We start from the raw sequence: 16,768 nt of genomic DNA, 5'->3' as shown, positions 1-16,768 counted from the left end.
TCTTGTCTCCCAGTGTTCGGGATGCGTGGAGGGTTGGAGGAAGGTGTTTTATTTGTCTGTTTTAACACATCGAAAAGGTTGAAAACAGAAAAAGTTTCAGTTTTATATCACAGATTTGTGAGAATCTTATTTATTTTATATTAAAAACAAAGTGACACATTGTGACTTCTTCAATAAAACTACCTGACAAAGTAAAACCAGTAAAATACAAGAAGAAAGCAAAGAGTAGAGCTGTAATCCATCTTGTGACCTCCGCATTGCAAACCACCACCGGTCTAAATATACTGTATGATGTTTCTAATGTACCTTTTTTAAACTGTATTCAACTTATTTTATATAATATAAACTTAATTTCAGAGCTTTATTGATGCATTATTACTCAGATGATTGTCTTCTCTTACTTTCTAGTGATTTCCCAGCTTTAACACTAGGTGGCCTCACACTGCTTCCTCTATTAACACTATAACATACTGTACAATAACACACATATATCTTAGTATATAATGCATTTTTATACATTTTAGTATAGTAATATTACAATGTTAATAACTAGATGTCATTATAATTATCAATATTAATATAATGAATATAATACAGTACAATGCAATACAGTAAAATACTATTATGTAGTAAATATTCCGTATATTGTAAATTACAGCACAATTACAGTAATTTATTATAAAACTTGCTTTAAATATAAAAATTAATTCTTTACAGTTTTCAATAGGAAACAAAACACACTACATTTATGTCACAAACATTAACTGTTAGTGGAAAAGTAAGAAGGAGGAACATTGAAGCTTTGACCTTTTAAACAGGATGAAGAACGTTAATGAAGAAAAAAGGAACCATTAACTCCTTCGAGTCTGAGACACTCGTGTTTCACCGAGGTTGTGACTCATTTCTCAGCTGGTTTCTTTTTTCAATCAATAATCTCAAACAAAAAGACGACTTCTGAGATTTTAAAAAGTAATAATACACAAAGAAAAGTGCAGATTGTCCTTCAGGGACCTATTTCTGAGCGGATTATTTCCTGTTTAGGGAACTTTTTATACAATTCTGTCTGTATTATGTATTTTTAATAATGTTTAACTGTTATATAGACTTAATCTGCTTCTTTTTTGACAAATCTCAGTGTTTTATTGTCCCTGACGTTTAACCGTTGTTCTATCGGACAACTTACTTTACATTTCTTCACATAACTGAACCAAATACTGAGATACTGTGTATAACTTATTACTTTTCTAGCACGCTTTAACATCAATAAGGGCTCGAAATGAGTGATCCAGTTTGTTCGAAGGGTTAATTAATGTTAACTGACTTCTATTATTGAGACGTGTTGTCAGGTTTTACTGTGTATATGAATGTTATTCTGTGTTTAGGGGTGTTAAAATTATATTTATGGTTCAAAAGTGAGAAACCGACGAGCGTTTAATGGATGTTTAATTAAAAATATCAGCTCAAACCTTCATAACCCAAAAGTTGTTCTTGTGTGTGTGTGTGTGTGTGTGTGTGTGTGTGTGTGTGTGTGTGTGTGTGTGTGTGTGTGTGTGTACACGCGTGTGTGTGTGTTTTTTTGTTACATTTAATTTTTTTTTATAAATTTTTAAAAAAGAAAAATTTTTTTAAAGAAAATTAAAATAAAGGGAAAGAAAAAAAAAAAGAAAAAAAATATAAAAAAAAAAAAAAATCGTAATCTTCTTTTGATAAGATGTTCCTTTATTGATCTGCTGTAGGGGATTGGAAAAGTTCAGAATAGATATAACAATACAAACACACTGAATAATGAGAAACTTTTATATTATTATTTTGTTTCCTCATCACATTGGCCTAAATGGGCTTCCATAGTTCAGTCATAATAAATATAAAATGTTATAAAATTAAAATAATAAAACTAAATATAGTATACCTGTTAAAAGATGTCATAAAAACTACAGCTTAATTGTTTAGAACAGTTAAAGAGTATTTAAAAACTTTCTGAAACACTACCACTAAATATACTCGTTTTATTTTGAAATCCTCAGTTTATTGTGAAAGGGTCGTTCGGTTGAGTTTATATCCGCGCTGAAACGTCACCAAACCTCACTCACTTTTTGTCCACTTTAACGGGCGCTCGTTAAACTGCCGGTAACCGGACGTTAAGTTACCACATTTACCGGCTCAGAAACTGTTAAAAAACCCCGTCGGTAACCGGAATATATCCGGTAATGACAACACTTTAAAGCGACCGGTAACTTCGGTAAGTTTGTCTTTTAAAAAGTCTTTATTATTTACTTTAAAACAAGCTATTAGTCAACTCACGAACTTTTACCGACCGAAATTCACGTTAACGGATAATAATGCGGTTATTACAGGATAAACATCCATAATTTAAAGTTATAAATGGCTAAAAAAACTAATAATGCTAATGTGCCTGATTTATCTGGCAGGTTTGGTGTTCTTATATTTGTATAATATTATAATAAACTTCATTTTAATATTCCTATAGTGACTTATAATGTTATTATAACGTTATAATCTTATTGTTTAATGCTCTTTGTCTCCTTATGTGACACTATAATGCTCATATACCCTGCAGTGTTTCTATATTAGTGAATTTAGATTCTTTATTTAACTGTTTAGAGTAATTATACTACTGCAGGTACTCTGATTTAGTGAATATATGTAGTATATCGTCATAAAATACTCCTGTACTTTATAATATTACTTTCCTTCAAGTGTGTGTGAGACTGAATTCAACATATTACTCATACACGTTCAGGTCATACAGTTTTTACCATGAATGTATGTATATTGTTTATTAGGGTTGCAACTAACAGTTATTTATATTATAAAGTATTCTCTCTATCATCTTTGTTGATTAATTAATTGGTTGTTTTGTCCAGAAAATATCCAGTTTACTCTCACAGAAGATTAAAGAAACCAAAAATCATCACATTCAAAAAGCAGAAATCAGAGAATTTGCTCTTTTTTCCCCCTGAAACTTTATTATTTCTGATTTATTTAACAGTCTAACAACTAGTCGACTACCCGTTGCAGCTCTATTGTATATAATCCCAATCAGCAGGCTCCAGGAGCGGTTGTGGTTTCCAGGCCGGGCCGTCCGGCTCCGTGTCGCCCAGCTGGCCCCTCTTTTGTTCGGGGGCCACACAGACTGATTAGCATGCGTCCGTCCTACCGGAGCATCTGTCCCCTGCAGACGCCGCTTTTGTTCCCCGTTTAAAGACGTTGAAAGTCGGCCTTTTCTTTTTGTCCAACTGTCCTCTAGACACATCAGCAAATGTTGACCCTAAAACCGGGTGAGAGTTTTAGTCTGGGGGGGGGGGATTAAAGCAGATCCAGTTCAAGCTGTCAGTTATCTTAGATCAGTATTGTAATATTAATATGTGGTAACCCCCCCCCTCCACTGACATCAGGAAACATCAATACACTCATCAACATATCGGATGTATCGGACTGATGTACTGATCCAGAACCGGTAGTGTGATGGTTTCTGAACACAGATGTAGTCAATAAAAGTATATAATAATAATAATAATAATAATTAATAATAAGATTTTAAACCTGCATTCTCTGTAATGACCAGCAGGGGGCAGCTCCACTGGTTGCAGTAACACACTGATACCATTCAGTCTTATGGAGAGAAATGAGTCGACTTCTCTTCTTCTATATTCTTTATTGATTGAATGCTGTTATCTTTTATTCGTTAATTGACAGAAAAATAGCAGATTTTGATGAGAAATTATTCGTTAAAAGTAATTTTTGATGCCAAAATAGGCAGAAAATATTGTTTTCAGCCTCTCGAATACGACGATTTTATACTTTTCTCTGTTTAATGTCATTGAACTGAATATATTCAGGTTCTGGACTGACAAAAGAAGACATTTAAAGACCCTTTTTCCCTATTTTCTAACATTTTATTGATCATTAATCAGTTACTTAAATAATCATCAGATTAACTTATAATAAAATAATCATTAGCTATCGTTTAAAAGGTTATTTTAGCCTTTTGTTTGGCTATTTTTAAGTCCTACAACTTAACAACAACAAATGTGAAACTTTTTAAAGCTCCATTATAGTGATTTTATTATGATATTGATCTTTTGGTAACGTGTTCAGAGATTGATGAGCTTTTGTTAATCCGGTTAAACGTGTCCTGATTCCTGAACTCAACTGAAATAATCAGTTTAAACTGTTTACACGGTAATTGGGCCGCACCGTCGCCTCAATCTGCTCTTAATTGAATTATTAGTGCGGTTGTAAGCTCACTGATGCTTATTGTGTGCGTGACCCCCCCCCAACAACCCTCCGCCTGTCACAGAGACCGTTTGGTGTGTTTGACAGGCTGCTCACTGACACTTCACAGCCACGGCCTTTATCTCCGTCTGTTGCCATGGTGATCTGGGTTGTGTGTGTGTGTGTGTGTGTGGGCGGTGGGTGGGGGGGGGGGTGTATTTCCTCTTCAGGGCCGATGTGAACACACACCCGGCTGGTGTAGCCCTCGCCTGTTTGGCAGGTTGCCTGTCGTATGTTACATAGTTTTTTTCCACTTTCCAGTGGTTAATACAGTTAGCAACACCCCCAGTAAGAGCTTCCTGTGTTACAAGAGAAAAGGTCCGTGTTGCAACAATCCTCTGATACTTCGGTCCCGGTGACTGGGTGCAGGTCCCGAACAGATTTCAGCTTTGTTTTTGTTTTTCTGCGACTATCCGACTCATGAAAAGTACGTGGACTAAGACTCTTCTCGAGTAATTCGACTATTAGGACGCAGCCCTAAAAACATGTCTGCTGACGACTCTGCAGGAAAGTGGGGGTTCGCTGTTTGTAGCGCTTCTTCACATTTTTACTTTATGTCCGTCAGTGCAAGAAAACGCCTAAAAACACAGCAGGTTGTTGAAAAGCTGCCGTGTAATCAGGCATTTTAGGCCACAAGTTAATCCCCTCCTCCTCATTATTCAGTATCTTATCGGTATCGGCCATGAGAAGCAGTTAACGTAAACACGACACCAGAACACTAGAAGAGTTAGTAATCTCTATCACGTTAAAGTTGAATATATCGCAGGTTATTTGGTCATTTTGTTTTTCTAAACTCTGAATATTTTCACGTCTAACTGCGAAATAAAAGCTTAATTCACAGCTTTTATTTCGGCTAGTTTGACGACAGGAAGTACATCAACGAGGTGATTCACAGAGGCTCCAACCAGGACTCTGACTCCGGGGGAAATTGTAACCAAACCTTATTGTCACGTACAAAAGACAGAAAACTATAAAGAGAATGAAAATCAGAAATACAGTGGACGCAGAGTCATCTTGTTAAGAGTATAAAAAAACCTCCATTGAATGATGTCAGGGTTTTACTTGTTGCCATGGTGATGCCGACAAACAGTAGGTCAGAATTAGGTTGTGCGAAGATCCTCCGACGCCACGCGGCTTTATGTTGTTCAGGCTGATTAGAAAACCATGAGATCTGAGTCACGAGGGGGGGCAAGATCGGCTGTGAGCCGCGGCCGCGAACAGAGCGACGTGTGATTCACCTCGATGTCAGACTGGAGGGGACGCTTTTACGTCTTCCGTCACGAGAGGAAAGTGACGCACAAAAGAGCGGTTGTTGTGGTCGGTGGAGGAGTGAAGTCACTTTGGAAGTCGTCGTCCAAACGTGGCGTCCAGTTACAGGCGGTGAATGGGCCTCTGTCCCCCTGCAGGCTGTATCCACATCCACTGGAAGAGTCAGGAGTGTTTATGAACGTCTTTCACCCTCTGAACCAAACTGATTTCCCAAACAAAACATGTTTGTTAGATTTAAAGCTCTTATCAGTAACATTTCCTCATTAACAGTGTATAAACTCTTTGTTCTCTATGTAGTTGAGTTCTTACATTATCCCAAATGTTTCCAACAAAGTTCAAACTCAGAGAAATCTGTCATTTTATTCAGGTAACGCTGCGTTTCACCGGTCGCCTGTCGATGGCGTCATATCCCCTTTGTGCCTGCGTCAGTGTTGTGGTTGTCTGCCAGAAGCTGTCATACATTGACTGTTGATCCAGTCTGAAGCCACATTGTTACCATCCACTGTTTAGATCTTGGTGCTTTTTAACTCTAGATTTGAACCGGATAGAGGATTTTAGTCATCAGAGAAACCCTTTCAGCTCTTTCAAATCTTTCAACTTCGATTTAAAAAGCTCTACATAAACGCAGTCCATTGACAGCGGACGCATCTCGTCTTGTGATCAGTTTCGCTGCTAGCTGACGGTCTAAAATCAATCATCTCGGCTCGTTAAAGTTGCCCTGCGGAGTTTTCCTGTAAACAAAAGCTTCTGTTTACATGAGCGTTGATGGATGTAACGGAGGTATTGGTAGTCAGTAACCGGTCAATCCTACATCGCAGTCTGTGCAGAGGCGTCATCCACTCTGTCTTTTGTCATATAATAATCTTTGTTAAAGATATTTTGGGGGCATTTATACGTTTATTTGATAGGACGAGTGAACAGTGACAGGAAGACAGGTCTTTATCTCAGCATCTGGTTCACTTTTAATGTAAATTGTCTAATAGAATAATGGCACCAGGGACAAGTGGCGAGTTGATTTAGTAAGGGATAAAACCTAACAAGGTGTCTGTTATCAGGAATTAATGGACAGCGTGGAGGCCAGAACCGTCCCACACTGAAGAGTCGTGAGATATATTTACGTAATGTTCAGATTTTGCTCATTAATTTAGAGCTTTACTGGAACTACTTACTACGCATCATACAACAGGAATAATGGACGCCCAGCAGCCAATCAGAATCGAGTATTCACCCAGATTACGGTATAAATATATTTAACCTTTAAGAGGCAGATATGACTGATAGTTTACTCTCTAAAGCAGCCGTGCCTCAGTACCTTCAGCAGCGATGTTATAGATAGTAACGCAGGATACTGATTATCAATAACACGATCATTAACACCCACACACCCTCGGCCCCCTCCACATGAGTAACTGTTGATGTTGTCTGAGTTTCCTGTTGTTTTATCAGGAGTGTCGGTTAAAAGAGGAAACCAGCAAGGAAGTCAGACTTGATGCTAGGTTCTCTTTATTTATCACATGAACACATTAAACATGTGATTAAAAGCCACTTTTACTCCGACTGACAGTTTGATTTCACATTTTGTTTTATGGTGAAACGATTTGTTATACAGTAGAAGAATATATTGCTTCGAAATAGGTTATAAAATGTTCAAAAAGTGTTTTTTGTGAACCCATAAAGGATCCTGTGGTACGTTGACGGGTTTCCTTTTAGTAGCTGACAAACTTCAGACGAACACAATATTACAGCTGGTATCAGTGTTAGCTCCACCGCTAACTTAGTGTGTAGCCAGGGCACGAAATTAGCACCGTTGAGCCAAATGCTGGGAAAATATGTAGAACCTGATTTCTGTCACTGATATCAAATCATTAAGGCCCAAGCAGCAAGGAATTATTATTTTTATGCGCGGCACAAACCTCTGTGTTTTTTCCATTACTTTGATTTGAACAAACAAAACTGATTTTAGGGTCTGAATTTTCTGGAGAAAGGATGCAAGAACCAATTTAATGTGCAGAAAAGTAATACAACTAGTAGTGTAACTAATAACTGGAGGAAGTAACAAGCTTATCAATCCCTTTTATCAATGCCAGCATGTTTTTATGCCTGTTCCGCATTGCAATGGTGTGAAACTCGTGCATCTACGCTGCTGCAAACTTCCAACAAGAAGAAGGGCGCAGCAGAGACGAAGGATCGGTCCAAAGCGAGGCCTCATTTCACAAAGAAACTCAAACTGCTTTAACTGAGCCGGTTTCTACACGCTGTTTGGACCAAGGTTTTTATAAAATAGATGGATTGAAACGAGCTTGTGTACTTACAAAACTTAAAGTAATAATATAAAGGAAATGTCTTCTTTGGTCAAATTTGTCAACACAACAGGCATGAATATATTGCATATAGTATTTATATGACTGTGAGTCAGTGTGTTTGTATTATAATAAGTATTCTGACCTTAAATCTTGAACCTGACAAACACCGCCTATATAAAATTAACAACAATGAATCTAATAAAAAAATGACTTGAAAATAAGAATGAAATAAGAATAAAAACTAATATAACTGGTTCGGACTGAGAGATAATAAACCAGTTGATGCTTCCTCCAATAAGGGAACTGTTAAAGAATCAATGACACTTGTATCAGTAAATCTTATTAATTCCCGTCCTCATTCCCTCTGAAGACTGCGAGAGGGCTCGGACGGTGATGCGTCTCCGTTGACCTACAGACTGAAGTGTAACGAGTGCAACCGGTTGTGTAACTCGCAGGTTTACGATGACGTTGTGTCCTCTTCGGCCCTTTTGACATCACAGTTGTGAATGAATGCTCCGCTTGTTGTTGTTGTTATTTTCATGGCACAAAGGGATATAACATCGGTTCCAGTGTGCTGCGAAGTGAGTCACCCCCCGTCACGGACGCAAACGTCCCTGTTTTACACCTAACAACCCCGCTCAGTGTGCTGCGGTGAATGCACACATTGTCTGCCGCCGCTGCTGCCCGGTATAAAGACAGTGTGGGTGTATTGTAGTGATGAAGGCTGTTGTGTTGAAGTCCCCTGTGTGTGTTTGTATGAAGAGTGATAATGAGTAATAATTCTGCATTAAACAGTGTATAAACTCTAGAGCTTTGTTCTATATGTAGTTGAGTTCTTACATTATCCCAAATGTTTCCAACGATGCACAAACTTTGTGCCTGCGTCAGCGTTGTCTGCCAGAAGCTATCATACATTGACTGTTTCTCCAGTCTGAAGCCACATTGTTACCATCCACTGTTTAAATGAAACACAAGTGTCTCTGTTTGCTGAAAAATAAAACTAATTCTTTCTTTCTTTGTGTCTGCAGGTGATGTGTGTACCCGCACTGATGGAGACGCTCTGAGGGTGACAGACAGTAGGAAAGTCATCACCCTTCCTCCCTCCCTCCTCCACCCTGAAGGCTGCACAGATGTTTTCACTCGCTCAGGAAAACATCTCCACTTCCCCTGCTTCCACCAAAGGACCGGTCAAATATGGAGAGCTCATTGTGTTGGGGTAAGACGCTCACTTAGGACTTTTTGTTTTACCGCTGTGGTCAAAACTAAAGGCTTGTTTTAGCCCTGAAACTGCCCATATGTGCACTTCACTTTCTGAAGAAGCTGTTTTTGAGATTTTTACAGTTTCAGATCGGTGCTAAAATCAACTTGCTGAGACTTGCTTTCAATCCACCGCAGTGTCAACTTGGTCTGCTTTGTTTTTAGAGTGTGGTAATTCAGTCTGAGAAAGGGGGATGTGTTGAAACTCATCTTGGTGGTGCTTTCAGGGACACTACGACATCCAGTAATTGAGAATCAGCTGGCAGAAAGCATGCTAAAGTGTTGCATGTTGTCCTCATGCTAAAACCAAAAGACACACTATATGATATATATAAATCAGAGGTCTCACCAATGCCCCCCCAAAAATATCTAATAATACCCCGGACGTTTATTTGCTTAAACCACTGAACTCCCCCTGCCTCTATTGGGGACAGGCCTCTATTTGGGTCAGGCCTCTATTTGGGTCAGGCCTTTAATTCCTTTAGCACCAAACTAAACTAAACTCTAACTGCAGCTTCTGTTGAGATTTTGTTCAGCAAATTTGACGACTAACATGATTGTTATGATGCTTCAGAGGTTTTTTTCCGTTTCTCTTGTTTACCGTGTTACCTGTAATTCAGAATGAATTAACGTTAACAACTTTGTTGTTGATCGTTTTCGTAAAATATATTGAACGATTGAATTGTGGAGAATCTATAACTGATCTAACGATGTTCATTATGTACATACTGACAGAAGTTTAAACATTTATATTTGTGTAGGAGATTGAAACGACTTAAAACTCACTCAAGTAGGTGACCCGGTGGGTTTTAAGAGGTTTTATACATCGAGATAATTTCTATAAAATCCAGACCAGGCCTCTATTGGAGACCTGCGTTTATTTGTCAAAACATGTAGCCACACCAGGCTTTTAAAAGAGACCTGCATCTATTAGGGACCCTGCTTTTATTGGAAGTTTTACGGTAAATAACTGGATATATAGTCATATTTTATATGTTTATCTCTGAATTTGATTATCTTTTCTGTGTGTGTGTGTGTGTGTGTGTGTGTGTGTGTGTGTGTGTGTAGCATGAAGGGACTGCAAACCTTCCCTTTATTGTACGATATATCCGTCTCACTACACCACGATAACACGATAGCACAGATATTAAATAAAGCAACAAAGAGAACTGCTGCAGAGTGCCGACCTCGAGCGAGTCCCAACACGCTGCTTCACAGAGCACTAGTTGGTTATTTCCAACGGTATGTGGGGCCTTTTTTTAACGTATGATAACGTCAGAAGATGCACAAATGTTTGTCCCCATAAATAAAACAAATCCCTTTGTTTAGATGTTGCCTTGTAGTATTTTTATTTGCAGTATGAAATTCAATTTCAGGAGCAGCAAACCTTTCGTCTCGGTGCTGTTACATGTGTGGAGAAACTCCACCACAGTGAAGAATGCAGCTGACTTCCTGACTGAAGGCCTTTCAGTGCGGACACAGAGAGAGCCTGTGGGGTTCGGGGAGGTCGAGAGGCGTCAGGAAAGCTGCGGCCGCTGTGGTTTCAGACCTTTTGTTTTGCTTTCGTGTTATATTGTCCACATGTGGAATTAAACAGTCTGGCAGACCCTGTGACCGGCGATTACACTGCTCATAAGGTTTAATTTTAAAGAGCCATATAGTTTGTGTCGTACAGTGGAGCCACAGTTGGGGTGGTCTGGGTTTGTGTAAGAGAGGAGGTGGACTCTATCTGAAACGCAGGAAGTTTGAGTTATCCAGCAAAAGAATGGCTCCACTTTTAACTGAACTCCAGTGTTTACTTGACCTGCGGCTGGCAGCAGTCTGGCTCTGAAGATAACTTCCAGCTAAACTTTTAATTACAGCTCCCACAGATGTTTACTGTTTAGAATAATGTTCTGCAAATAAATCATGTTTTGTAAATAGATGTAGTTCGATTTCCGTTTAGAACTACATTAGTGAACTACATTACCACAGCGTCCTGCCTCTGAGTCTGGACTGAAACCTTCAGCTTTCTCTCCCTCAGAAAGCTTCCTGTCTCCAGGGAAAGTTAGAAGTTTGGGAAATTAGCCGCTACAATGCACACAGTGGCTGGTTAGCTCTGTTAGCTCTGACTACCAGCAGCTGTATTCCTCCTGTTGTGGCGAGCTAGCAGAATCGAGTTACACTTTAAATAAAATAAACCGATATATACAGTTAGTTACAGACGTATACGCCCAGGAAATAATTCTGTAGTGCATCTTTTTAATTTAATAAAAAAAGAGAAAGATGGTGACGATTCATCTTCACATAAACAGAAACAGTGTCCATCCAGGTCGACTGCGTTTGAGCACCGATCATCATCGATGTAAACACAGACTCCGCCTCCTCTCGTCCTGTCTCGCTCTGTCGCCCGCCCTGGATCCAGGATGTTGATGCAGCAGGTGTCTGTAAAGATGTGGGCACAACTGTTGTGCTGTTTGAGTCATGACACATCACATTTTCTGAAGGTCAAATAATGACTCGTCTTTACTTACTGAGTGCTGGAAGACGTATTCAGATCCTTAATTTAAGTAAAAGTACTAATTGGATGTGATATAAACTCGTACACCACTGGTTTCTACTGGAGTGATTAAAACACTGTGACAGTCAGGGTCCCAGACAGCTCTATTTCAGTTCTGGATACAAAAGCAAACAAAAGGTCTGAAACCACAGCAGCCAACCTCCCCGAACCCCACAGGCTCTCTCTGTGTCCGCAGTGAAAGGCCTCCAGTCAGGAAGTCAGCTGCATTCTTCACTGTGGCCGAGGTTTCTCCGCACATTAACGCACTCATTCTGCTCCCAGACAATAAAACACTATCTACCAGAGGTGGGACGCAGGGTCCTTGTTCTGTAAAATCACAAGTCAGCCTCAAGTTGGATGTGAAATCCATTTATCTGACAGCTTTAGATACTTTACAAAATAATATCTGTGCACACAAAACATGTGAGGAGTTTATAAAATAAGATGTTTTCTTATAAATGAAACACCAACGACGACGCTAGCTGTCTGAATTGATGCTTTTACTGAAAGTATCTGTGATAACGTCGAGGTTTGGACTGGGTGATCGGGATTTCTCACTATTTTCAGAATTTGTATAAAACAATCAATAAATGGATTAATGGAGAAAAATGGAAATAATTATTAGTCGCAGATACAAAATAGTTCAAAATGAGCTCCAACAAATCCTGGTTTTACATTAAAATGTTTTAAATATGACTTGATTGGATTAATGAACGGTGTTTGTATGAAGTCTCATTTTTCAGTCTCTATTTTATTTATGGTCGATATTTGTATTGATCACGCTCTAACATCTACAAAACAAAACCGACATGGAACCAACATCAATCCTTCATATAAGGAAGTAAAAGAGGTCTTAAATTGAATAAATAATGGTCTTTAATTTAACCTGTTGTGTGTGTATATAGTATATAACATATAACATAATATTAATTAACGATGAGGCAGCTTTATTCCCGGTCCTACGGTGTCCTGTAGAGTCTGTTCCTGTTCAGTGTAACTTCCCTCTTTAGGTGCCCTGATAACCTGCTGTGTGTTTCCTCCCTGTTGTGTGTTCAGGTGTAACGGATCGCTGCCCAACGGCGACAAGGGGAGGCGGAAAAGTCGCTTCGCTCTGTGTCGCAGGAACAAGGCCAACGGTGTGAAACCCAGCACCGTCCACTCCTCCTGCACGCCTCAGGCTGCCAAGGTGAGAGCTCAACGCAGGTAAAAGGGTTCTGGTTGGGACAGAAGCGAAACCTGAAGAATGAGGCTTAGAAACAACTTATTCTGTGTACATCAGTTCTGTTTCTGTAATATCACCAGAATATTTACATAAAGAAGATTAATGTCCTAGAATCAACAACTTACTGCGTCATATTCACACGCTTCCTGAAACAGTCGTGGAAACAGCTGGAAATGTTCCTAATTCCTACCGTTTGGTGTCTAATGAAAATGAATCGGACTCTGTGCTGTGGTCAGACCCGTCGCCCTGAACCCTGATTAATAAAACAAAGTCAAAGAACAACAGTTGTTCATTAACATTACGTTAGATCTTGTGCGATTTGTCCGTAGAAGCCGTTGAGTCCGGTTACATTTCCCGCTCGCCCGGCTCCGGTTCTGGCACGACACCGCTGCCGCTCTTTGTCCCAGGCCTGAAAACATCCTCCTCCCGGCGCTCCTGTGCTACCGGTGTAAACCAACACTCCCCCGGTGCTCTGAGCACCCAGTACCAGGGCAGCACGGCTAAACTAACTAACTAACGACATTTAGCAGCAGTTACTGTCTGTGAATTAGTGTCATAAAGCTCTACACGCTCATCCCGACCCGGAGACCAACAACAACAGTACAGAGGAACCGTTCACATTAACACAACTCAGGGTGGCATTAAAACGGTTCTTAAGCTGTTATTTTAAGGTAGAAAAGTTACGTAATGTGGCTTTAAACCTTAAACACAATGTAACAGTGAATCTCTTCTGTGTTTCTAAAGGCGATAAGCAACAAGGAGCAGCACAGTATTTCATACACGCTGTCCCGGGCGCAGACAGTGGTGGTGGAGTACACCCACGACAGCAACACAGACATGTTCCAGGTCTGTAGCATCCACCAACTCACTGGTTCCCATATCTTTATCCTTCAGGGACTCATCTTCTCTCCTTCAGTAAACTGCCTCAGTGGATATTTCATATTAAACTGAACAATGAACCCAAACAGTGAACTCAGTAACTGCAGGAGGTTTGTGTAAAACCAGAGATTTGGATGAATTTTTCCTGTTTAGGGAACTTTTTATACAATTCTCTGTCTGTATTATGAATTTTTAATCATTTTTAACTTTCTTACAGACTTAATCTGCTTCTTCTTGTCCCTAATGTTTAACTGTATCATGTATTTTTCTCGTCCCTTGAACTAATTAAAATGTCCATGTTTCTTCTCAGCTCAGAGAAATTGCTGACCACCATGTATTTGGTTGCACAATGTGGGTTTGGTAGAATTTCCTCAACAAAAAGAGAAACTCAGATTTTCCGTGTGTATCATTACAGATCGGTCGCTCTACGGAGAATCCCATCGACTTCGTGGTGACAGACACGGTGCCCGGCGGTCAGAGCCACGCTGACGGTCAGACGGTTCAGAGCACCATCTCCCGCTTCGCCTGCCGCATCATCTGCCAAAGACACCCGCCTTACTCGGCACGCATCTACGCCGCCGGCTTCGACTCCTCCAAGAACATCTTCCTCGGGGTAGGCGGCGCCGACTGGTGGCGATACGGCGACTCACTACTTGTGTTCTGCGTCATCAGAATTGTTTTCCAGCTGAAACATGAATTGTTGAACCTCTTTCACAGGAGAAGGCGGCCAAGTGGAGGATGCAGGACGGTCAGATGGACGGACTGACCACCAACGGCGTTCTGGTGATGCACCCGCGCCATGGCTTCAGCCAGGACTCTAAACCGGGACTGTGGAGGGAAATCTCAGTGTGCGGCAACGTCTTCACGCTGAGGGAAACCAGATCATCTCAGCAGAGAGGAAAGATGGTGGGTGACCCTGCGTGGCCTTTAGGGGAGCTGTAGTCTTATTGAATCCGAGGAGATAAAATCATCGTTTAAAAGCCTCAAAATGAACATTTACATTCAGTTTCTCTGTGAATCCTTCAGGTCTCACATTCATGTTTACTTCCTCAGCACCGTTGCTGCATTGCCACGTTTTCTTTGCACGTTACTGCCACCGACTGTCGATCAGCAGAACAGCACGAAGAGGCAGGAATATGTTACTCGTCTTCCATGAGCGTGTTTATCATCGTGTACGAGCAGGATGTAAACAAAACTTCATATCGCTCTATAGTGCGACTAGTGAAAACTCCACTGGGTACCTTTTTAAGTTTGTTAACATCAGGAAGGGTTCAACCTCTGTAATCGAGGTCTGTGGTAGACAGAAGGTCATTTAAGTTGCATTAGTTATAGAATATGGTGGCGCCCTGGTAGAACATCTGAGCCCCCCCCCCCGCCACTTCCTGTCACTCTCCGGCTGTCACTATTAATTTAAGACAATAAAAGCCCCCAGAAATGTTTAAAAATGACAGAATATGGACAGTAAACCACAGGAACATGTTTTTTATCTCTCTGGAACACCAGCAAGACAGGAAATGACATCATAGCAGGGTTCCCGCCATTGGGAGTATTGTTCCCATACATCCTGGAAATTTAGAGACTAGTTTTCCAGTCATAGAAACACCTGGAAACCTTGGTTAAAATGTCAGAATATCCTGGAAATCATCTGTGTTGTCCTGGAAATGTACTCTGATCGCTGATGTAAACCTGGGTGTGTATTTTGTTGGTTGGATCAGATGCAACCTCATCAATCGACAAGAATACAAGAGTTAAATGTGTCCGTACTATCGGTAAAAGGTCCTGGAAAAGGTCCTGGAAAGGTCCTGGAAAATGATTTGTTAAAAAGAGTGGGGTCCCTGCCTGTCTTCGGCTCAACCTTCTGCCCATCTCTCCTCCAGATGGATTCTGTCTCTGAGTGCAACGAGCTGGCGGACGGCTCGCTCATCGACCTGTGCGGCGCCACCCTGCTGTGGCGGACGGCGGAGGGCCTGGCGCACACGCCCACCGTCAAACACCTGGAGGCCCTGCGGCAGGAGCTGAACGCCGGGCGGCCGCAGTGTCCCGTGGGCTTCAACACGCTGGCCTTCCCCAGCCTTCGCCGCAAAGACGTCCCGGACGAGAAGCAGCCCTGGGCCTACCTGCGCTGCGGCCACGTGCACGGCTACCACGGCTGGGGCGGGCGCCGCAACCCCGAGGTGGACGCGGAGTGTCAGGAGAGAGAGTGCCCCATGTGCCGGGCGCGGGGGCCCTACGTGCCGCTGTGGCTGGGCTGCGAGCCGGGTTTCTACGTGGACGCGGAGCCCCCCACCCACGCCTTCGTCCCCTGCGGCCACGTCTGCTCGGAGAAGACGACAGCGTACTGGAGTCAGATCCCGCTGCCGCACGGCACGCACACCTTCCACGCCGCCTGCCCGTTCTGCATCCGGCCGCTGAGCGCAGAGTCCGGCTGCATCAGACTCATCTTCCAAAGCCCGCTGGACTAGAAACCACTCAGACTTCTTATCTCGAGCCTCCTCCGACAGAACTTTGAGTTTCATAACTTAATTTTTTATAACTTAATTTAACTTAATGAGTCGATTCCCGGCTTTGTTTGAACGTCAGATTCAGGCCACACTGTCCTCCTCCTCCTCCTCCTCCTCCTCCTCCTCCTCTTCCTCCTCCCCGGACGCAGCTGCCTGATGTTTGCCTTAAACTTTGTATTTATTCGTTCACCTCGGCAGTAATGTTTGTTGTGAATCAGTTCAGAATATAACGGCTGTAATGTTTCCCACACTCTGCCTTAAAGAGCCACAAACATTCACACCTGGTATTAAAATGTGATGAGAAATCAGTTCCAGACTCTTTTAAAACTCACAGTTTTATGAGTTGTTGAGTTTGGTTGAACTTTATAAACTTTGTGAAACGCTGTCAACGACTTATTTGTCCTCTCTTTTTAAATTCAGGAGATTAAATCCATCAAAGATCTGCTTCACTCGTGTGTTCAGACATTTAAACAGTTGGAGCAATAATATGTTTTTTCCACAA

The 16,768-nt window shown here is 41.3% G+C and overlaps 1 protein-coding gene across 1 annotated transcript in view; it reads left to right on the top strand.

The window, feature by feature from the left end:
* Positions 1–2,081: 2,081 nt before the first annotated feature.
* LOC127355057 (E3 ubiquitin-protein ligase pellino homolog 1) overlaps positions 2,082–16,768 on the top strand; it is a 15,371-nt gene continuing 684 nt past the window's right edge. The window contains exons 1-7 of the mRNA XM_051385527.1: positions 2,082–2,239; positions 8,897–9,084; positions 12,721–12,850; positions 13,631–13,732; positions 14,181–14,378; positions 14,483–14,671; positions 15,643–16,768. The exon at positions 15,643–16,768 is cut by the window's right edge and continues 684 nt beyond it. Of these exons, the coding sequence (XP_051241487.1) occupies positions 8,999–9,084; positions 12,721–12,850; positions 13,631–13,732; positions 14,181–14,378; positions 14,483–14,671; positions 15,643–16,227 (1,290 nt within the window). The 5' untranslated portion in view covers positions 2,082–2,239; positions 8,897–8,998 and the 3' untranslated portion in view covers positions 16,228–16,768. The remainder of the gene's footprint in view (positions 2,240–8,896; positions 9,085–12,720; positions 12,851–13,630; positions 13,733–14,180; positions 14,379–14,482; positions 14,672–15,642) is intronic.

The sequence above is a fragment of the Dicentrarchus labrax genome, unplaced genomic scaffold, assembly GCF_905237075.1.
Source record: "Dicentrarchus labrax unplaced genomic scaffold, dlabrax2021, whole genome shotgun sequence".
NCBI classification, from domain to species: Eukaryota; Metazoa; Chordata; class Actinopteri; family Moronidae; genus Dicentrarchus; species Dicentrarchus labrax.
Note: the sequence above shows the minus strand (reverse complement) of the source record. Positions and strands in the feature narration are given on the sequence as shown.